A 22,813-nucleotide genomic window follows, 5' to 3' on the forward strand; every position below is an offset into this window, starting at 1 on the left:
CTTTTACCAAGCGAGTACAAAGCGGACGCACTCGACAGATTATCAAGGTAAATGAACAAAGGCGAATATTTTTCTCAGTTTATCCGCCGACGAATCTTTTCACGCCTCCGCTAAACGATGCGTTACGCGATCGACTCGCACAGCGGTGCTATACTCCTCCGATCTATCAGTCCAACTATCAACGAACACCATCTGAATCCGAAATTTGGCGGGCGGCCGATAAGCCGAAATATTCGAGGAGAGAAAAGAAATTGTCGAAGCGGATTTAGAATTTCGATCGTGTGTGGCTGCGCCTCTGGGCCCCTTTTCTTCCCATCCTCCTTCCCTTTGACCAATTTATCAGAGACGTCTCGAAGGCGGTCAGGATTTCGCGTCACGTGCCGAAATCCTTCAGCAACGCACAACTTTCATTGGCATGGCGATGGTAAAGATGGTAAGGGAACGTGTCCTATCCCCGGGGAACAATACGCCCGATTAATAGACGAGAGAATTAATATTTCGGCTAAGTTGCCCCGCCCAATTTCATCTTGTACTTTCGTTATTGCAATAAGCCGTGGATATGATTATCGTGGTTATTATGTTGTTACACGCGTGATTGAGATGATTCTCTTCTGGTTATTATGCTGTTACACATTATTACACGGTGGCCGGTGGGGACAACACGGGTGTGTGTGTTTATGCGACGTCGAAACAAATCTCGATCAGGCGAACTATTGGCCCCTTAATGACGAATTCAAGTGGCCGTTTTAAGGACCGGCCGCGGTTGCTTCATTCAATGCAACTCCCTCACTGGCTTCTATTGAGCGTATAAATTTATTAATCTCACGAAAATTGACCGTCAAACGATAATAGGACGAAGTAAGTCCGGTGCAATTAAAGTTAACGTGAATAATTCGAGAGAGAGAGAGACGTTCGCTGCTCTATGTCGCTTCGATTAGGTATTTTCTCGAGAATTACCTCGAAGTTTTGAGCATCGATTTTTCACGCATTTTTGTTTCATTCCATTATTACTGCCTTAGATTTAGAGAAATTCCTCGAAGGAGGTTAATTTCACATTTTCTAACGTGGCTTTTGTTTCTGTTGTTTCAGATAAATGCACAGTCGGCTGTCATGGAAGTAAGTACTCGGTTTGAGCTATTTTTTAACACGTCTCGCGGCGCGGGAAAAGTATCGCTATTAATTTTAATCTACTTTCGGCGAATTTATTTAAACTTCGAGTGCAAGGATATTCTTTTCCGTTATTTTCTAATGACTATTTTCTTCTTATCAACGGTTACTTAACGATGCTTTAAATTTTTCCTTTTGAATGAACAGTGCAATCAAACAAAGCGTATCAGGAGGGGCACACGTATGTTTACGATTTGCAAGGGCAGTCGGTGACGACAGTCGCCGATGCACAAGGGGATGCAAAACTTAAACTGGATGCCACCGTGGAATTAACCGTGAAACCGGACTGCGTCCATCAACTGCGGTTGACAAACGTCAAGATCAATGGAGCGGTAATTATTTGTTCATTTTGAAATTCAGCTTCAACGTGAATGTCATGAAAAATATGAAACTTTGGAAAATTTCTAGTACTTGGTTTCAATTAGGGCTGTAAAACCTCGAATAGCCGAACTATTCGAATAATTTCAAATACGAATTCTTTATTCGAATCATTTGCATAATTCGAATAATTTGAGTAAATTCGAGTAAATTCGAGTAAATCCGAATAATTTCAAATGCCAATGCTTTATTCGGATAATTCGAATATTGCAAATATGCGAAATATTCCAAATGTTTCGACCGGCTTTTGAATAAAAATAAGCAACTGTTATCTCAATATTAATGCGTCATTTTGCACTTCTCTAAGTTTATCGATATAATTCCAGCTTTACGAATGCAGACAAAATGTACATACTTGAGTTTACCGGTGAAAAAAAATCATTCGTTACAGCATCCATCGACGCCAGACGTTGAGCAGTACGCGGTTCAGTTTAATTACCACAATGGACATATCGACACGGAGATTTGTACCGAACCAGGTGACTCACAAGCGTCTCTTAACATCAAGAGAGCAGTTGTCTCCATGTTCCAATCGGCTGTTATGCAAGAAAGCGGTTCAACAGTATACCACGAGGTTCGCCTACTGAAACAATATTGTCCAATATGATTCATCGGTTATTTCGATCGCTTAATTAGACTTATATAAGTTCTGGAAATGCTTCGTCTTCGTTTTAATATTATCACACTACAGAAGACCAATCCATGCAGCATTAGTATACTTCTACATGGGAATTTAGCAAATTCTAGACGTTAAGTTACATAAATCCGTATTCGAATGTACACACTCCCTTTGATAAGTATTAGAACATCTATCGAATGCGAAGCAAATATAAACGGTCGTTACAAGATTCTATTATTTAAATTCAAACTATTCAACACTTACAATTCAGCCAATGAAATTCAAAGTATTCACATTTAACTATTCAAATTCAACAAATCGAATTCGAACTATTCAAATCCCGATGTTCCGGACTGAAGTTGAAAAAGAAACGAATCGAACGAAAATTCGCAAAATCTCCTCCATTTGCACGAGTCGAACGTATCTGAGATCGTAATCGAAATTTTCAGACGGACGTTCTGGGAGCGTGTCCAACGCAATTCCAGTTCTTGAAAGACGGCGATACGCAGGTGATCCGCAAGACCAAGAGTCTGGAACAGTGCGCGTTCCGCGAGAACGTGAACCAGGGTTTGATATCCGCGAGCATGGATACAGCAGCGGGCATCAAATCTTCACCTCTTCTTGGTTCGAGCCAAGAGTCGGAACAACATTTCAAACAGGGCGTCCTGAACAAGGCACGTCTCCGCGAACGCTACACTCTGAAACCGTTCAGAAATGCTGGCTCCGGCGCTGACACAAACGTGGAGACCACTCTGACATTGAAGAGCGAGAAAGGCGACAATCCAGCTGCTCCGGTATCTCAACCCAAGTCTGTGATCTTCGAAGCACCTCACCCAGTCTTGCAATCATCTCCAGAAGCCATTAGCAACGCGATGAAAGCTGCCAAGGCGGAAGTGACAGACGGTGTGAAACCACCAGCAGCTAGGAGGTTCGTAGAACTGGTGAAGGTTCTCAGACAGAGCAACAAGAACGACATAATGTCCGCATACCAGAAGGTTAAAGCTAACAAGGAAGACCAAAGGCTCTTCCTGGACGCTTTGTTCAACACAGGAAGCGGCGAAGCAGCCGAAGTTGGAGCTGATTTGGTGAAAAAGAACGAACTTACCGGCGTCCAGGCTCTTCTTTTCTACGCAAGCTTGCCTCTGGTGCGCCACGTCCACCTTTCGTCTATGACAGCTGTATCGACATTACTGAGCCAGCCTAATCTACCTCGACTTGGTTATCTCGGTGTTGGACAGGTGATTGGAAAGTTCTGTCAGGATCATACTTGCGAGAATACGCCTGAAGTGAAGGAAGCGGTGCACAAGATACGCGACAAAGTGGGTAACGGAAAAGCGAAGAGCAGAGAGCACGAGAACACGATCGTGGTCGCTCTGAAGGCTCTTGGTAACACTAAGTTCTTGGACGATGCTACTCTGCAGAAGTTGGCGAACATAGGTTCGGATAAGAACGTGAAGAACCGTGTACGAGTGGCTGCCATCGAAGCATTGCCAACCAGGTGCTCGATGAAATGGAAGAACATCATGTTCAAGGTGCTGAATGACAAAGAAGAGGACAGCGAAGTGAGGATCAAGACCTATCTCTCGTTGGTCGCTTGTCCATGCGCGCACGTAGCTAATCAGCTGAAAGAAACGTTGGACAAGGAACCTGTAAACCAAGTTGGATCCTTCATCCAGAGTCACTTGAGGAACCTCCGAGCTTCCACCGATCCCAGTAAATTAGCAGCGAAGAATCAACTTGGACTGATCAAGCCTCGCACGAAATACCCCGAGGACATCCGTAAATACTCCTCGAACAGCGAATTGTCGTACAAGATCGACGCGTTTGGCGTTGGTTCGACCCTCGAGAGCAACGTGATCTACAGCCAAAACAGTTTTGTTCCGCGTTCCTCGAATCTGAACCTGACGATGGAGCTGTTCGGTCGCAACTTCAACTTCCTCGAAATAGACACTCGCGTGGAGAACCTGGATCGAATGATCGAGCACTATTTCGGGCCTAAAGGAAAGCTCTGGGAGCAAGATTTGAAGGATCTGACGTCTGAAAGCGTTGTTGGAAACGCCGAGAAGCTCCGCAACTACGTCCAAAAACGATACGAGAACCTCCAGGAATACATCAAAGACCGATACGAGAAGACTGGACGTAGAAAACGTGAGGTGAAGCAGGGAGATTTGGACAGATTCGCGAAGAACGTGCACCTAAGGGGTAACGAAGTCGATCAAGATCTCGACATAGACCTCTCTGTGAAATTATTCGGCGTTGAACTGGCTTATCTGAGCTACCAGGGTGACAGTAGCAAGCTGAATCCTAAAGCAATGTTCGACAAGATGTTCGACACCCTGGACAAAGGCTTGGACCTTGCCAAGAACCTCAACTACGATTTGGAGAAGTATCTGCAGTTCCTCGAGGCTGAGTTGGTGTATCCAACCGGTATGGGAATGGCGCTGACACTTGGTTTAACTGGAACAAGCGCTGTTCGCGTGAAGAGCAATGGAAAACTCGACGTCAAGGCAATCTTGAAAGACCCGAAGAACGCTAACGTGAAAATTGCTCTGGAACCAAGCGTGTCCGTCAGAATCGCCGGATCGATGATTGTGCAAGGTCTGGGAGTTGAGTCAGGCATGAAACTGATCACTACTCTCCACTCAGCTACCAGCACGGACATGTCTGTCTCTGTCTTGGACGGGAAAGGTGTCGACGTTAAGTTCGGTATGCCGAAGAAGAAGCAGGAACTGATCAACGTGAACAGCGAGGTGGTGCTCAGCACTGGACCAAAAGGGGACAAATATCTGCAGCCTAAATTTGGAAAGAGCAAAGAGTACACTGACTGCTTCGAGCAACTCTCCGGCATCCTTGGGGTGACTGTTTGCGGAGAAATTTCTTATCCCTACGAAGATCTCACGACTATTCTTAAAGAGAAGCCTAAATTCCCGTTGAGCGGACCAGCGAAATTCGCTGTCACATTGGAGAACAACGACGTCACCAATTATCACTTCAAAGTCTACCTCAACACTCAGGACCCGGACAAACGTTCCTTCGAGATTCTGCTGGATACTCCTAAGAGCAGGACCAACAGACGCGTGGCACTGAAACTGGAAGCAGGCCTGAAGCCGAACATGTACGCCAAGATGTCCCTAGATTCGCCAATTAAGACAGCCTCTGTAGAAGGTATACTTAAAAACACTCTTCAGGAACACACCCTGTCGATCATAATTCTCCACGACAAGAACGAATACAGCGGTCGTGTCGGAGTGCTTGCTAGTGGGAGCAAATACAAGCCAGTGCTAGAGTATAAAGTTCCCGAGCACATTGAAAAATTAGCCGGCACGAGTTCTGGATCTAAGGGTCAACTGTACAATGTTCAAGGTACGGTGGACGTGTCTGATTATCAAGGTGGTCAGAAGTACGTGTTGGACAAGGTTACCCTGATGGTCGGTGATCAGAAAACTGTCGCAATCGATGGTGACCTCGCATGGACACCTAACTCCGTCTCGGTCGACACGAAACTCGACTACGACGATAAGAATCTGGCTTTGAAGTTAAAAGGGAAAAAGGATGAGAATAACTACGCGTTATCCATGACCGCGCTGCCATCCACGGATCCTAACACCCAGTTCAGTCTGAATTGGGAGCTGAAGAGAAAAAAGGACGAGATGGAGAACAAGCTGACCTTCGTCCATGGACCTGATCTGAACTCTGAGACGAACCGATTGTCTTTGAAACAGAAACTTATCTACCAGCTGAATCCTGAAAATCCTATTTTATCGACAGAGAACGAATTGACTTATCCCGCGTTAAAGCTGAAGCTGAAGGTCGACGGTAAATTGACGAAAAAATCTGTCAGCGGTGACGTGGAAGTGAAATACGATTACATCAAGCTTGGCAGTGAACTCTCTGCCAAGGTGAACATGGAGAAGCCTGGCGACTATGAGGTGAAGCTGAAGGGTCAGTTAATGGAGAACAGCGTTGAACTGAAGAGCAAGCGTACAGTTTTGGAGAACAAGAAGAGCAAGTACTCCAATTCACTTGTGCTCAAGCCTGGTGGCAAATACGACGCGGACGCAACTGTTACGTACGACGTGAGCAGAAACAACGTGAACGTGCAACTAGACGGAGACCTGAACGTAAACGGGAAGAAGGTGAAAGTTGACACAGGCCTCGAAGCTAATTCACAGCTGTTGAATTCTCGCGTTTTCATGAAAATCGACGGCGTGAAGTACATCGAATTCGTGCTGAGAACCAAGCGAACACCGAACCCGAGTGGCACCCTGACCTTGAACTTGAAGAACTACGTGACAGCCAGCGGTCAGTACACGTATCAGAATCGTAAAGGCAACGCGAATCTGAACATCGACATGCCGAAGATCAACCGAAAGGTGAAGGCTACCGGAACGCTGGCCGTATCTGGATCACAGCACGTTGGTAACTTCGAGGTTCTGTACGACGCTGAGAAGGATCCAAACAAACGTATCAAATTCTCAACCATATCTGATATCACCAAGACATCCGTGGACACGAAGAACGTTTTGGAGGTGTTGACGTACAAATTTGAAGTGAACGCCAAGGGCAATCTTCAAGGCACGTTTTCAAATGGTCAATTGCAGATCGAAGCGGACGTTACTCTGCCGAACGGCCGTTATCTGGTGTACAAAGGCAACCGTAACTCCGTAAAGAAGGACAACACGTACGACGTACAGGTGAACAGCGAGCTTGTCGATCACGAGAAGAAAGGTGGACCGTCTAGGAAGCTGTCCTACGTCGCCGACGTGAAGGATCTGAACCCGCAAGATCTAACGTTCCAAGGCACCTCGCAATTGAAATGCGTGAACACAGATGGAAAGGACACGCAGATCGATTGGAGTGGAAAACATTTACACCAACCTAACAAGAATAAGCAGATCGAGGTGAACGTAGGATTGAGCGGAGCGACCGTTCCAAAGAAGTTCCAGGTTAAGCTGAACACCGAGCTGGGCGAGAGTGATGCATCGTACCAGGCACAATCGTCTTTGGGAGATGATTTCGCGTTGACGGTGAGTGTTTTCATCTTTCCCTTTTGATGGCACATAAGCTAGAAACACGGGAATCTCTGTTTTTATCGTACAGGTCGTTTTCTTTTTTTGAGAAATGCAAAGGAAGTCGTGAATAGTTGAGAGAAGAATTTAAATTAAGAAAAAGTTGCAGCGGAGCACGGTGTTTGGTTTGCCGTTAATAAACATAAGCTTGCAGCTGTCGAGGAATTCGTATTCGACCCTAACGAACACCCTATTGTTCAATAAAGGCGTAACTAACTTTACGCAATTGTAACCTATACATTACAGAGTAATATACAGAGTGTTCTACAGGTTTCCGTACAAACTTAGTTCTAACGAAACGAGAAATATGAATTCTTTATCAAATTTTTGCTTCTCCACTTTACAGAGCAATGGAAAATTAGAAAAGGGAAACGAGATCGACAAACCGTACAAGATGAACGGCGTTCTGGACATGAAGCTGCCCTTGGAGAAGCTGAACAATCTGAAACTCGAGGTCTCCGGGAGCATTTTGGAGTCAAAGGAGAAGGATATCATGGAAGAGTCGGAGAGTTTTAAGCTGACGTACAACAAAGACAAGACGATCCAACTGGACTCGTACGCGAAATTGGTCGGATGGAATAAGATCGAAACTGAGCCCAGCGAAGGAACGGGAAAACTTACTCTTAACGTGTTGGATCTTCCTCCTTTGAAACTAACCAGCAATTACAAGTACAGTCCTACACCTGACCATAAGACAGCTACGGTGGATGCAACTGCCAGCTATGGAGATAAAAAGATTCGGATTCGATCCGACAACCAGTACCTGCCTGATAAGGCTATAGTCAGCCTTCAGGCTGAGGGCAACTTGCTTCTCGAAAAACTGCGCAACGTCAACTTGCAACTTGACTACAAGGTACTTGAAAATATTTTCAAAATATCTTTATCGTTCGTAGGCATGGAAAATTTGATCGGAGAAAAATTAACGTAGCTCGAGAGGATCGAGAGAAGTGTTTTCTTCGAGATTAGTTGTGCCGGTGAATATGAGAATGTGGTGTAACTGGAAAATTGAAGAGAATTGAAAGGAACGCTTATTTTGCGTTGCGCTGATTTGCGTTACAATAATTTCGAAGCGTTTTTATAAAATAGTCGAAAATTGAACAGTTGAGGAAAAGTCTGATATACGACTTAAGCCATTTTCATAATCACCGGTATGTTTCTTTGTTAAAAATTTCTATTGGAATTATTCAAGTATAATTTTTCGGACTAATTTCCTCTTCTCTCTGTTCCACAGAGATTTAAAACTGAGAACAGATGGACGGTCGACAGCGACGTCACTGCTGATGGTGTCAAATACAGCTTGAACAGCGAGGTTCAGTATCTGACCAACAGTGGTCTCTTCCACGTGACGTCCACCTGCCCGAATGGAAAAACGGAATTGCTCTCGAAGATCGAGAAACTTGGCGATAATGAATACAAAGGTAATTGAAGCAGCAAAGTATCGGAAGTTGTTCAAAATCAATTTCAACATAAATTTCAAAATCAATTGCTGTCCTGTTAAAATGGACATTTTTTTTATTTTTTGGTTCCATGACGACAAATTTTTCAGTCGCTATATGTCATTTATGTTGGTTATTCGTAACCAGAAACGTTGAAAAATTGAAATTTTTCGATCGTGTTAAATTTTGAAAGATCTCGAAATCTTTCGATCGCTATTCTCATCTTAAGCAACGAGCAATTTCTTTCTCGACGATTTCTGTCAATTAGAATCTTTTCAAATAATTGCCATTTTTGGTCTCTTTGGTTACCAGGAGAATGGAAAGTGAACACTCCCAAGGGATTCGCGGTGACTGACGCTCACGTGGACTTGAACAGCGTCGACGATTTCGTGATCAACGCGAACTTCGACAGCGACAAGATCCAGAAACGCAAGCTCCACGCTGAGATCTCCAACAAACCCACCGCCAGAACTGGAAAGAGGATCAACATTGTTGTCACCAGCGACGGCCAGAACATCGTGACTGGAAGGTATTACATCAATATTTAATTACGCACTCGTAGAGACGAGAAATTTTTCTTCGTTCAGACTTGCTTAATATTACAGGGTCGTTTGAGAAATTCGTCATCTAAGTATGAAGTGAACTATTGCTAGGTATTTCTCATTTTTACCGTACAGTATATGATCATATGTGTAACGATGTACAGTGTCACACTTTTTTCTCAGTTTTACAGTTGACGAAGTAGAGGTGTTTGCATTATCGAAGAGTAGAAATGGAGAAAAGTGAGAAACTAGCAATGATCGAATATTTGGTGATAAAGGGCCATCTAAGATATTCGATCACTTTTGTCCATCTCTACTTCGTTACTGCAAAACACATTTTATCAGCTGTAAAAGAGAGAAGAAAAAATGACAGAGCCACGTACATCGGTGCACAAATGATCACATATTATACAGTAAAAGTGACAAGCACCTCGAACGACCCTTGTCTGATAAAATCAATTTTGTTCCTACGAATTGCCACGAATTGAAAAAGTGACACACACTTTAGTTTGCATGAAATTTATTAGAGAGAAAAAAGCGCGAACATTTGAATTACACGAACGATGAGAATATTCGAACGGTTACACTCTTCGAACATATATATCCAAGAGGATGAAGCATTATTTAAATGATGTTTTACGTATTTCGAGTCTAAGATTGCACTCTCTATCCAGCACGAACTACAAGAAGCGCGAAGAGGATGGAAAGATCGTGGTGGAGGGCAATGGACAATTGAAGATTGGCGACGACACCAAGACCTCGTCGTTCAAGTACACTCGCCAGCAACTGACCCTTGATAAGGACAAAGAAGTTGGTGTGGCGATGGTATTGAACGCGAACTTCGGACCATCGGCGATCGTTGGTGAACTGAAACTCTCGAACAAGGGTGTGCACGTGTTCAACAGCTACTGCGAGCAAAACAAGGACTGCGCTCAATTTAAGCTCCAATCGATCCTTGACGTTGAAAGTGAGTGTGATTTTTCTTTTACGCGAAACGAAAAACGAAAATTTAGTCTGCGAGGGAATTTCGTTGGAACGAATTCGATTGGGTGATTTTCAGAGAAAACACTGCTGAAACATCAAATAACGGTGGAGGTTGATCTGAAGAAGTTCAACGTGCCAGCTGAATTTGGACTGAAGACCAGTACAGAGTTCAACAATCCCATATTCGATCACACTACGAATCTGTATCTCCATTCCTCCAAGGATAAGTCTGAATACACTTACCAAGCGTATATTCATCCTAAAGAAGCAGGTAAAAATTGGAAATATATATATATGTGTGTATATTTTTACATTTTCTGGTAAATAATTCGATTATTACGGTTCTTCGGTTGCAGCAACCGTTTTAACATTGCCCTCTCGCGAAATGGCCGCTGTTCTGATCTACGATCTGCCAAAGACTAAGCAAACCGGTGCATACAAGGTGGACTTGTCTGTGTACTTAGATAGAAAGAACAAGCCAAACGACAAAACTAGTCTATCGGCCAGTGGAGACGTTGACATCGATAAGAACACTTTGTCCCTTAACGGAGAAACGAAATTTACCTATCCAACGCAGACTAAGGTAAAATGACTGATGGATTAGTTACATTTCATTCCTACAGCTGGAAGGTTCGAAATGTAGTATATTTTCCGCTGAAAGATTCGAAATATTCGTCCAAAAGAACTTCTTGAATTACCTTTCTACCTAAGTTAGACTACTTAAATTATTTTTCTACTTAAATTACTTTCCCACTGAAATTACTTTTCTACTTAAGTTGGACTGCTTAAATTACTTTTCTACTTAAGTTGGACTGCTTAAATTACTTTTCTACTTAAATTGGACTACTCAGATTACTTTTCTACTTAAGTTGGACTGCTTAAATTACTTTCCTACTTAAATTGGACCGCTCAAATTACTTTTCCACTGAAATTACTTTTCTACTTAAGTTTAGCTGGTTAAATTACTTTTCTACTTAAATTGGACTACTCAAATTACTTTTCCACTGAAATTACGTTTCCATTTAAATTTCTTTCCCACATAAGTTTGACTACTTAATTTACTGAACTATTAAATTACTTATCTACAAATTAACTTTTCCTGGACTTTGTAACGCTTACTTCTCTTATAAAAAGGATCCTACATCTAACGAAGCCAAATAACCTTTCCAGTTCTGACCAATCGTTCATCCTGTAAAAAAGAAAAAAAAAATTGTCTTTCAGGACATGCTGGTGAAAGGAAGGCTGCACAGCAGTGGTCAACAGTTGTTATCCGCCAACTTGGACATCGACCTGTTCGCCAAGAAGTCCCAGAAGATCTCGATCACAGCGAACTTGAAGCGAGAACTGCAAGACGATTTGAACAACATAACCGGCACGGTCGGCGTGACCAGCCGTGGTCAGCATTTGAATCTGGAGTTGAACTCTCATGTAGCTGTGTCGAAGAATAAAGTAGGATTCGGTGGTTTCTTCACCTACGACGACGTGAACCAAAAACCGAAGACCATGGGCGGTTTCTTCTCCGCTAGCTTGAAACATATCACCACGTTCCTCACTTTGCCCGACAAAGAACTGCTCAGGGAAGATTGCTCCATGGAATTCTCGCGTGACACCCAGCAGATGGGCTGTTCAACTTCACTTCTGGGCGAAACGCCTACAGTTTATGAATTCGAGGTGAAAAACTTGAACCGCTTCATGTTACAGGCGTTTTCGAAAGGTGAGTTTGCTATTGGAACAAACGATCGAATACGACAGAGCGAAGTAGAAGTATTATACGAAGGCACTCTGTATACTTTTTTTTTTTAATGTAGAATTATGTTTTCTTTTTTTTTTTAATGTAGAATTATGTTTTCTTTTTTTTTTTGGAACTGTTGCTCTAATTAACGATCTGTCTGACCTTATACCTTATAGTCAGAGACTTAACCCCTTGCCTTGTAACAACGAGTCAGACTCGTGGCACAGACTCTGGCAAATGTGCAACGAAAACAATTGTATTAGTAAGAAAAATTGATTTTAAGGCTAGGTTAGGTTTGAATTGATAAGACCAAGGATTACATTAGCTTTTCTTACCTAATAGAGTATTGAAACAGTAAATAGCTGACGGTTAGATGCACAGTCAACGAAACAAATGATAAGTGAAGGTGTTAAATAGGAAAATTTCAGGACGATACTTTTATGTATATTAAACGAACAAAGCCCTTCGATCCTTATATTGGGTTGTTTGGAAAGTTCGTAGTGGAAATTTAGGAAGAATTCAAACCATCGTATCTCTACTTAGATAAAAACTACTGGTAAGGTGAACTGAGGTGGATATAAGTCGAACTATATCTTCTGCGGTGAAACGTGGATGTTGAAATTTTTGTGACAATGCTTTACCGTAGAAAATTCACAGTTCGACGTATATCCGCCCCCTTCACCTGACGAACAACGCGAGGAGTGCGTTGGATTCGTCTTCAACTAACGAGTAAAATACCGCTCGACCTTTGTCGCTGTTTCAATTAAGGACAGAGATGCGTCGGTTTGAATTTTTCCTCCATAATTCGGATTTACCCTGTAACTACCCTCCCGGTTGAGATAGGGGGTTGAAACTTGGTGTACGATGTTTCCTTTTGATAAGCTATTGAATGGTGCATTGCCAGGTAAAATCGATTCAAGGGCACTTTTCACCATTTCGCTACAAACTTTCCGAACAATCCAATACAAGACGTATTAACTTTTCTTGTGCAAAAGAGCTCTTCTATTTCTCCAATATGATTTCACAAATGTTCGAATGAAATTCAGACAACCCCACGACCAAAATCACCGTCAATGGTAACGTAGTCCTCGGCCAAATGGCACAGATCAACGTGGACGCGTACAAGGATAACGCGAGGAAGAACCTGTTCCACGCTTCGGTCCATCTCGACGAGGAACACTTCTTGACACCTGACTTTGGCTACAGCAAGGAGAACGTGGTTGACACGATGGTAAGTAGAATCGTGTTGCATTTTATAATCTTCGTTGAACGAACGAAACGTCCAATTTCACTTCCATTGACACCTGCTTGCTGAGCATTAAAATTCACTTGATTCACTTAGAACGGTTTTTAGCTCGATTCGTTGGTATCTTCTCATTGTCACAATTGACAATTTTGTGTTTGAACGCAATGTATAATCTGAGTTAATTGAAACGTGTCTAGAACTACTTGAAATCGAAGAATCAAGAACACGAGAAGAGATTGAAGGATCTCTATACGTATGTGACGGAGCAAGTGAAGATAGAGGGCACAGACCTCTTGGAACATTTGAAGAAGGCGCAGCCAAACATGAAACCACTTATGGAGTACTATCAAGGAGAATTGAACAAGTTGAAGAACGAACTCCAGGCTGATGAGACTATCAAGGAAATTCAAGCTACCTTGTGAGTATTCCTAATTTATTTTCAATGCTAGTAAAGTCGGATATTTAACACCTTTGATAACACCATTGAGAGAAATCAAATTTTCATCAGGCTGACACAGACATTTTTAATATATCACTCGAAACAAATGCAAGAGTGTCACTTTTGTCGATTTTCAAGAAAATTCCAATTTTGCATATTCAAATTTCTTTACTTTCGTTTAAACTCGAGAGCCAGAAGTTTAACAAAAATTCTGAACTTTAACTTGACCGAGAAGAAAAGGATCGATTCACTTCAACGAAAAACGAACGTTACAGTTTCCCTGTAATAACAAAATGTTTCTCAATATTCAAGGAACAAGTATCTCGGCGCAATCCTCACAGCTGTCACGGAGATCATGAAGCAAGTCGCGCAAGGATTAGAGAAGCTGCAGCAACAACTGAACGAGATTGTAGGCCACCTGAAAGAAGCCGTGAAATCGGTTTATCCTCAGATGAAGAAATCATTGGACAAAGTATTCGATCAAGGTGTGCAAATCCTCGACGCGGTAATGAAACTGGGCCAAACGTATCTCAAAGCCGTTCTCGACTTGATAAACGACCATCAGAAGGAGATACAAGATTTCATGAGCGTGGTGTCTGGAATGACGCAAGATTTCGCCAAGATCATCACCAAGGGATTGGAGCAGATCAAACAGAACGCCGAGGAATTCACCACTTTACTGGTGAACCAACTGAAAGCGCTGCCAGTTTTCGAGATTCTGAAGGAGAAGCTGGAAGAGTTGAAGAAGTTCCAGATACCGGAGCACATCCTGGGACCTGTCGATGAGTTCTGCAAGATGTTGAAGGCTGCTATGCCAACTAATGCTCTACGTGAACTTGTCGAAAGCAGCTGTCAGTACGTGATGAAGCACATCAAACATGAAAAGGTATGATTTTCTTCGTCGGATATATAGCAATCCTGGAATATTTCTGACGAAAGTGTAGTGTATTACTCAAATAGGAAACCGACAAGGGAGAATAGAGAGGGAGTAGTTGGCGTAGTGCGTAAAGCCTCGGCTTGCTAAGCCGAAGGTCCCGGTTGAGGTCCCCTAAAAATTTTTCCGTCGATTTCTATCAGTATTATGATGTTCAAGTGAAATCATGTAAAAAAGAGGAAAGTTAGGAAATATTGGATGTGAGATTGAGAGTGTTTGAGCCGAGTTTTTGGTAGCTGGATCGAGTGAGGTGTGTAAGTAAAGAGAGTGTTTGGACCGAGTGGACAATTTTTCTGAACGAGAATATAAAGTGAGTGTGTAAGGGGGTATGAAAGACAAGAGCGAAGTAAGAATGTCAAAGACAAAGAGTTATATTTGTATATTAGAAGAAAAGCAGTATTCTTACCAAAACGAATCACCATTTGAATTATACTTCTACAGAAACGACACTGTTTCAATTTACCGTGTATCGTACATTTCACGATATACCTGATAAGATCACGTCAATTTAGTAGAAAAGGGTTAAATCGGAAAAATCTGTAGATTAGAATAATGGTAATAGAATTTTCGAAAGAGAGAAAAACTTTACAAATCGATTTTACAGGTGAACGAGTTGAACGAACTGAAGACACTTTACTCGAAGCTGAAGAGCGCGATTGCATCAATTCTGGTGATGCTGGAAAAAGAGGCAAGATTGGACTTGCTGAGCTACATCCAAATCCAGGCACCCATAGATTTGAGTCCTTTGTCTCAGATTCCAGGCATCTCTAGCGTCAGAGTCTCTGTCTTGAATCTGTTGCGCAATGGAGAGCTACCGTCGCTTTTGGATTTGTATTACGCGTACAGGTAAATTACTTTGGTAAATGAAATCCTCGTTAACTGCTTTCCACTTTCCCTTTGTTCATTTCCTGCTAGCGACGGAACGAGGAGAACTCTGGCAGAGAGAAAGAGAGAAAGTTTGTGCCCGTCGCGTCGGTATAAATTATTAGGCGGTGCAAAACCAATTAAATTAACCCTTTTGCTGCGCAGTTATTTCTCTATCTGTTCTACAAATAGAACTGTTTAACGTACAAGGGACGAAGACGAAATTCTGACGGCGCGTGGATAAAGTCTGACAGCGTTCAAGTACACAACGCTCGAATTCGACTATAGTAGAAAGGGTTAAAAAGTGACAGATACAAATTACGGTGTCCCTTTCTTTTTTTTTTTTTTTACGTGCTAGATACAAAGTATACTCTGTTTTAATTTTGCTCATTCTTCGAAGTAACAGTGACGTGATCAGGTAAAGAAGAAATTTATGGAAATGTGTCTTCTGTCGTTTACGAGTCTCTACCGTGGTTTCCTCTGTTGAATGAATTGGAAAAGTTTTTAGAGTTTTCTTGCCTGTCTTGTAGACTATTGTTCGAGAAAGAGAGAGAGAGAGAGAGAGAGAGATCAGGTAAAATAATCGAAAATTTCGTTTGATTTCCAGACCGACCCACCTTCCAAGCGACATTTTGCCACCGTTTAGCAAGTCGGGAGTCGTCACTGGCGGAGGACACTTCTTCACGTTTGACGGACGCCACCTGACCATGCCTGGAACTTGCACGTACGTTCTGGCACAGGATATGCAAGATGGTAACTTCTCTGTCGTGGCGAACTTCAACAATGGAGTTCTGATCAGTATCACGGTCACCGAGCCTAAGGAGAGCATCACCCTCAAGAACAATGGAAACGTAAGCGAAAAGAATCCCTTCTTACGTATACAACAACGAATAAATCGTGGTACAGAAAAGAAATGCAAAAAATTCGGATAATTTCGAATACGAATTGTTTATTCGGATAACTCGAATAATTCGGATGATTCGAATATTCGAAGTCCTTGAATTTCGGATTCTACCGAATATTTCGTACATTTCGAATTATTCGAGTTATTCGATTAGTTCAACTATTCGAACTTTGAAATACGAATTCAACCGGTATTTGAATATTCGAATTTTCGTCACAGCCCTATTTTGGGAACCTATCCATGCATTCTTCACTTCTCCAACGGAATTACACCAATCAATTCGAATCGAACAACACAAGACACGAACGTAATCGTTCTTTCAGATTCTGGTGAACAACAAACCGGCCGATTACCCAGCGAACACGAAGAATTTGCAAGCCTACCACGTACCTCCTTTCAGCAGTGTCAAATCCGATTACGGTGTCCGCGTTACGTGTTTGGCCAAGACACCTATGATTTGCGCCGTCCATGTTTCCGGTTTCTACTTGGGCAAGCTACGCGGACTCCTCGGCGATGGAAACAACGAGCCTTACGACGACTTTACTTTGCCCTCCGGAAAGGTATGCGTCTTGTGTCACGAAGTTTCTAAAGCGTTCCAGCTCACAAGCGTTCCACTTCGTGGAAATCGTACCGGGGCAACCAGGCTCACGTGCGTTTCTCAACGAGTATCGTTCGATCTTTAAAGGGCAACGTTCCTTCAAGCGGGTAACGCGTTAGCACTGGCTCTTTTCTACTCGTGAATTGCTTCTCCATTCCGTGAAAGAGGAATAGAAGAAGAATTGTAGAATATTTCTTTTTCTACGAGTAAAAGAGAGGTGAATTGGAAAAAGTTGATAGTAAACGGAATAGAATTTGCGTGAAATATTTCAAGGTGGTCGTTAAGATTTAACATCTAGGGGAACGAAAACTGAGACTCGTGAGTTTTAAGCAAATCCTAAGGTAGGATTCCTTTCTGATACTTTCCAGATCACCGACAGTGGAACAGAGTTTGGTAACGCGTACAAACTGAAAGCTGACTGTCCAGATGCGACCGCGGTCCACCACAAAGATCGTGCTGCAGTCTGTACGGATTACTTCACCGGTCAGAAATCGTCAATGAAGTAAGTAATCGTTATTCTTTTCAGCAAATAAATTATTATTCAAACGAGAAGATACGATCAACCGTAATTTTTATCAAGCAAAATATTCAAAAATATTCAAATATTCAATTCAAAGATTCAAATATCCAATGTTCAAAAATATTCAAATATTCAATGTTCAATTTAAAGGTCCAATATTCAAAATATTCCAACCGTTCTAAATAAAATACGATTACAGATCTTGCTTCGACTATGTCAACCCTACTCAATATCGCGACGCCTGCGACCACGCGTTCGCCGCTGACAAAGAAGAAGGAGCTTGTGTAATTGCCTCAGCTTATCACTATGCCTGTTACGCTAAGGGCCTCATGAGCACACGTATTCCCGCCTCGTGCAGTAAGTCCCATCTCGTCTCTTTCGATCGTCTGCTCGAAACGAAAGAAAATTAACGTCGTTTCCATTGTTTATCCTCAGCGCATTGCAAAGTGGGAGCAAGCAAAGTGAACGTGTTCGACACGTTCAGCGTGAAGACCCCGAAGAAGGAAGCCGACATCATCTTCGTGCTGGAACAACTGCGACCAAATGACAAGGTGTACAAGGAAATGATTACGCCTTTAATGTCTGAGCTCAGGGAGGAATTGAAACAGCATGGAGTTACGTGAGTGGCTTTCTTTCGTTCTAGAATCCCATTAAAACGTTCGACTACCTTGGCCTGTCCGAAAATTACCATTTCCTTCGGCAATCTATTTTGAAGTAACAAAAATATTTTTCTTTTTTTTCTTTTATCGGTGATAGAGACATATGTAAAGAATGTACGGAAATTTTTATTCTGTTTTTCTTTAAAAAAAAAAAGAAAAAAAAACATATTGAAACCGAGAACACGCCACGAGGTGTACCTTATACATAACGAACAGTTTCGTGAAATTAAATTTGTCTGATGGAATATTAAATAAAGGTAAATTGTCCATCGGCTGATGTATGACTTTTTGTATAATTGAAAAGTAACAAATTTGCAGAATTTCAAGGAGAAAATTTGCTTATTACGCGGAGATATAGCCGTTTATTTATTCATACACACTCGAGTGAAAATTGAAATATTGAAGAAATCATATATGCCGAATGATGTAGAATGTATTTACGTATATGTGTGCAAAATTTCTTAAAAATCAGTCGAGTTTCGTTCAAATTAAAGCGAATCTCGTTGTTTTCAGAAAAATGGTACGATCAATGGGTAAAATCGTGTGTAAAAAGTAAAAAAACAAAAAAAAGGTAAATTCTTTTTGATTTCGAGGAAAAAAACACTCAGAATTTCCCCACACTCGATCGATCCGCTCCGAGTGATCAATTTCCAAATGATCCGAAGAATCCAACGAAACAAAGTGAAACGCGCGAAAACAACCTTGTTACTCGAATTTTCAGAGACGTGCACATCGGACTGATCGGCTACAGCGAGAAGATGAAGTGGCCTCAACACTACACGGTAAACGGCGACACGAACATCGTCGGCGAGGTGAAGAACTTGAAATTCGACGAGAGGAAACCGACTGTTAGTCTCGAGGTAATTCTAACTCGTCCACAATCACTCGGAACAAGCTGAAGCAGAAATCGAATTGCGCTTTCCTATGCGCTCGTGGAACAAACGCATTAAGGTTCGATTAAACCGAGGCGAATGCAGGCTGATGTAACGTAGCGGAGGCGGAATGATCAATCAAGAGTTCAGTTACATCTCCTCTTCGTTTCCTATTCGTCGACGTAACACGATGAATGTTTTTGCGCACCATTCACCGACATCATTAACATTCTCGTTCTCCATAGTTTTTCCTCGTCTGACGCGGCTCAAAATCGACCGTGTTTCTGTGTAATAGCTTCTTTCAGCTGTATAAAACAGTCGTCATTAACGACACGGAAACATGCAAATGAACGTGGACAGAGCAACCGACGGAGAATTCGTTTAATAGTAACGGATTTGTTGTTTAATGGATTCGATCGATTAGTCAGTGTATGATCCCACGTGATCGTGTTTCTTAGTGAGAAAACAAATAAAAACGAAGTCGGTTTCTTTCACCCATTATGTCACCAATTAGTTGACACGTTCGTTAGCATAGATATTTAATAGACGTTCTCCTTCTTCTCTTTTTCTTCTTTATTCCGCGTCGTATTTTGCGTGCGCTAAACAAGAAAATAACGATTTCTAGGAAGCGAAGGAAGGTGACACGGGCAAGAAGATTGACTATTTGCAGCAGAGATTAGACGTTGAACTGGGAACATTCAAGCTGACCGATGCCTACGAGGAGGCAATCCGATATCCCTTCAGACCTGGCGCGGCGAAAGCAGTGATTGGCGTAATCGCGAATCCCTGCGAGAAGAGTCCGTTTCCAATTTCTGTAAGCACGATTCTTCAACGTAGATACCAACAACAGTCGCGGACTGAGAAAAAAAAGCAATCCTGGCAATTGTCATTCTGAGATTAGAGGAAAGATTTAATGCTTGTTTAGAAATGATACTCTTGAAAAAGTAGATTTATGGGTCAGTACTTAGATCGTGGACTTCTTGTACAGTCGCTTCGTGAGATTATATGCTTTATAAAGGATCGATGTGTAGATAGGAGACATAATGTCTCTAATAACGTCAATTTAGAGTTAATACTGTGAACGGAGAATTGATAGCCGTAGTTGGTAATTAATGGTCGGTGACTACTGATCAATCGGGGTTAACCGAAATCACGGGCGTTTACATTCCTATAATCTGTCCAGAATTAATTCACTATTATAAACGAACGTGGTATAAACCTGTATATTATTAAAATACATCTGAATAATTGAATTTTAGTGAAATTACAAAAGAGGAGTTCATTTGGGAAGATTCTTCTGATTTCAATGAATTACTTATGAATTTGGATTTTAGGAAAAATTTAAAATAATCAGTTTTTGAGTAATTTTTGGATAAATGTAGTTACCTGCCGTACTTGATTCAGTTTCTCTATTTTAACGATTCATCTATGGAAAGAATATTCCAACTATTCGTTCTCTTCCAGATGCAGCAAATTAGGCTACTGCTTGGCCAGAAAGTTTATAGTGATCTTGGACTTACCTACTACCACGTGTCATTCCCTAAAGAGCTGCTCGTCTCGGGCAAACCGCAAAAGAATATCGTTGGTTACGACCAGGACAGCGTGTACACATTCGCTGACAGCAAGAATAAGCCTATGACCGGAAGCAGCGACATGAAGAGCAATCTCGCATCTGCGATCAGCGACGTCTGCGCTGACTTCGCGGTTTCTGTAAGTGTTCAACAAGTGATCCTCATCTATTATTACGTACCGTGAACTGATCGAGAGATAGAGACAATGTGGTGCCAGGGACAGAGAGAGAGAGAGAGACAGGGAGAGATGGGGAGAGACAGAGGGAGACAGGAAGAGACGGGAACAGACAGGGAGAGATGGGGAGAGACAGGGAGAGATGGGGAGGGACAGGGAGAGATGGGGAGAGACTGGGAGAGACGGGGAGAGATGGGGAGAGACAGAAGGAGACGAGAAAAGACAGGGAGAGATGGGGAGAGATGGGGAGAGACAGAAGGAGACGGGGAAAGACAGGGAGAGATGGAGAGAGACGGGGAGAGATGGGGAGAGACAGAAGGAGATGGGGAAAGACAAGGAGAAATGGGGAGAGACAGGGAGAGAAAGGGAGAGACAGGGAAAGAACTAGAGAGAGAGACAGAGACAGGGAACAGAAAAAGACAGAAATTAAAGAGGAGAGAGAAAATTTACCTGAAATTACGTTGCAGTCTGGTGGGGCGGCGTTCAGCTCGGACAATTTCCTGGACGCAAAGCCGGGCCAAAAGAAGCAATTCGTCCAAGTGGCCACCAAGAGGATCGTCGATGGCCTCGTTAATTTAGAACTCGAAAAAGATTGTACGTGCGACCAGCAGTTCGGTCTCACCGGATCTGCTCACTGCAAAATCGTGGGTCGCAAGGACAAAGTAAGTGGACCAATTTTCGTTGCTGTTCCTTTTATACGCGACGTCTACGAAGTGTTCAAAGTATTGGAAAATTGTTTAACCCTCTATAACCGGATTTGCTTCATCCGTGAAAAGGGGAAGTTACGATCGAAAGTTACAATTTTACGTTTTAACAGGGGGAAGCAAGAGTTAATAATTATTATAAAGAAATTGGCTGGTAATAATGCAACTGTATAGCAATAAACAATAAAATCAGCCTTGTAGAATATAGATAAATGATTCACTACCATTTTTTATTGGTACTTTCAATGAAAATAGTAACATACGTCTGTTCGAGAATTACGTTAGAATACGAAACTGATGAAAACCTATTGAAAAATAAGTAACAACAAAATTTAAAAATAATCTTTCCATTTAAATATTAATTATCAACGATGAAATAGTTCACAACTTTAGAGCGTCACTATATAGACCCTCGAAAATCCTAATCATATGCCTGTTTCCCTTTGTTTCAGAGAACATCCAAGTCAGCAACGAAGGGTTAAGGCGACATCACCGCGTACAGACTATCATTACCAATTAATGTAGTTGTATTTGTATTTGTTACTTTGTTATAACACGGTAGGCGTTTCTTTTTTTTTTTTTTGTAAACAACTAGTAAACAAATTAAGCTCGTCGGACCTCCCAGCGACGGGGGAAGGCCGCAATTACGTTAATCGAAACGAGGACTGATGAATTCTTTATTTCTCTGTACGTTCGTAATTTCGCCCCGACGAAAATTCGTCGAACACGATTGTTCACATTTTTCTCTTCTCTTTTTTTATTTCTTTCTCGTCTCCGTTAACGAAACATCGTGTAAGTAAGTATGCGAAACGTGATTGTTCAACGCGCCAGCTGTATCGGTCGCGACATTTAGAATAAGTTCTTACCCTGAGAAAAACGCAGGTATTAATTAACGTTAAACGCGTGACAATAAGAATATATAATTGTAAAGGGGAGCGTAAAAAAAAAAAAAGGGACGCGTATACGCGTTCCGCGTGATACGGGACCATCGATTCGATTTACGGTGCGATTTGTACGGCTTACCTTTATTAAATTAAGATACCGATGCTGTACGGACTCGAGGCTAATCTGAATTCAATACCGACCACCGTACCGTTTATCGTCGATGCGAATGAAAACGATTTTACGCGATAGATGCTACTATGGCTTCTGAAGAAATATACATACATTGTTCTTACATGTACCATGCTTGATCTTTATTATCCCCCTTCCTATCCCTCAATCTTTCATCAGCTGATTAAACGTCATTTATTTTTTATGGTTAACCCTTTAATTGCGACACATTTTAGCAAAGAATTATTTTCTACATGAGACACGACCTTTGCACGATGTCAAAGTTAGAAGCGTGGATATATTTTGAGCGTGAAAAATTCTGATTTAAAGCAATCGAAACAATTCGG

General features: G+C 42.0%; 1 protein-coding gene across 1 annotated transcript in view; it reads left to right on the plus strand.

Annotated features, from left to right (window-relative positions):
• LOC108572790 (apolipophorins) overlaps positions 1-22,365 on the plus strand; it is a 40,721-nt gene extending 18,356 nt beyond the window's left edge. The window contains exons 2-26 of the mRNA XM_017935074.1: positions 1,090-1,116; positions 1,315-1,499; positions 1,937-2,119; positions 2,614-7,191; positions 7,580-8,086; positions 8,465-8,651; positions 8,982-9,198; positions 9,886-10,178; positions 10,272-10,466; positions 10,552-10,778; positions 11,417-11,909; positions 12,974-13,158; positions 13,371-13,591; positions 13,925-14,498; positions 15,151-15,392; positions 16,018-16,261; positions 16,638-16,874; positions 17,281-17,414; positions 17,632-17,789; positions 17,868-18,051; positions 18,813-18,951; positions 19,589-19,777; positions 20,428-20,673; positions 21,177-21,371; positions 21,866-22,365. Of these exons, the coding sequence (XP_017790563.1) occupies positions 1,090-1,116; positions 1,315-1,499; positions 1,937-2,119; positions 2,614-7,191; positions 7,580-8,086; positions 8,465-8,651; positions 8,982-9,198; positions 9,886-10,178; positions 10,272-10,466; positions 10,552-10,778; positions 11,417-11,909; positions 12,974-13,158; positions 13,371-13,591; positions 13,925-14,498; positions 15,151-15,392; positions 16,018-16,261; positions 16,638-16,874; positions 17,281-17,414; positions 17,632-17,789; positions 17,868-18,051; positions 18,813-18,951; positions 19,589-19,777; positions 20,428-20,673; positions 21,177-21,371; positions 21,866-21,895 (10,070 nt within the window). The 3' untranslated portion in view covers positions 21,896-22,365. The remainder of the gene's footprint in view (positions 1-1,089; positions 1,117-1,314; positions 1,500-1,936; positions 2,120-2,613; positions 7,192-7,579; positions 8,087-8,464; positions 8,652-8,981; positions 9,199-9,885; positions 10,179-10,271; positions 10,467-10,551; positions 10,779-11,416; positions 11,910-12,973; positions 13,159-13,370; positions 13,592-13,924; positions 14,499-15,150; positions 15,393-16,017; positions 16,262-16,637; positions 16,875-17,280; positions 17,415-17,631; positions 17,790-17,867; positions 18,052-18,812; positions 18,952-19,588; positions 19,778-20,427; positions 20,674-21,176; positions 21,372-21,865) is intronic.
• Positions 22,366-22,813: the final 448 nt, after the last annotated feature.

The sequence above is a fragment of the Habropoda laboriosa genome, unplaced genomic scaffold (assembly GCF_001263275.1).
Source record: "Habropoda laboriosa isolate 0110345459 unplaced genomic scaffold, ASM126327v1 scaffold22, whole genome shotgun sequence".
Classification (NCBI taxonomy): Eukaryota; Metazoa; Arthropoda; class Insecta; order Hymenoptera; family Apidae; genus Habropoda; species Habropoda laboriosa.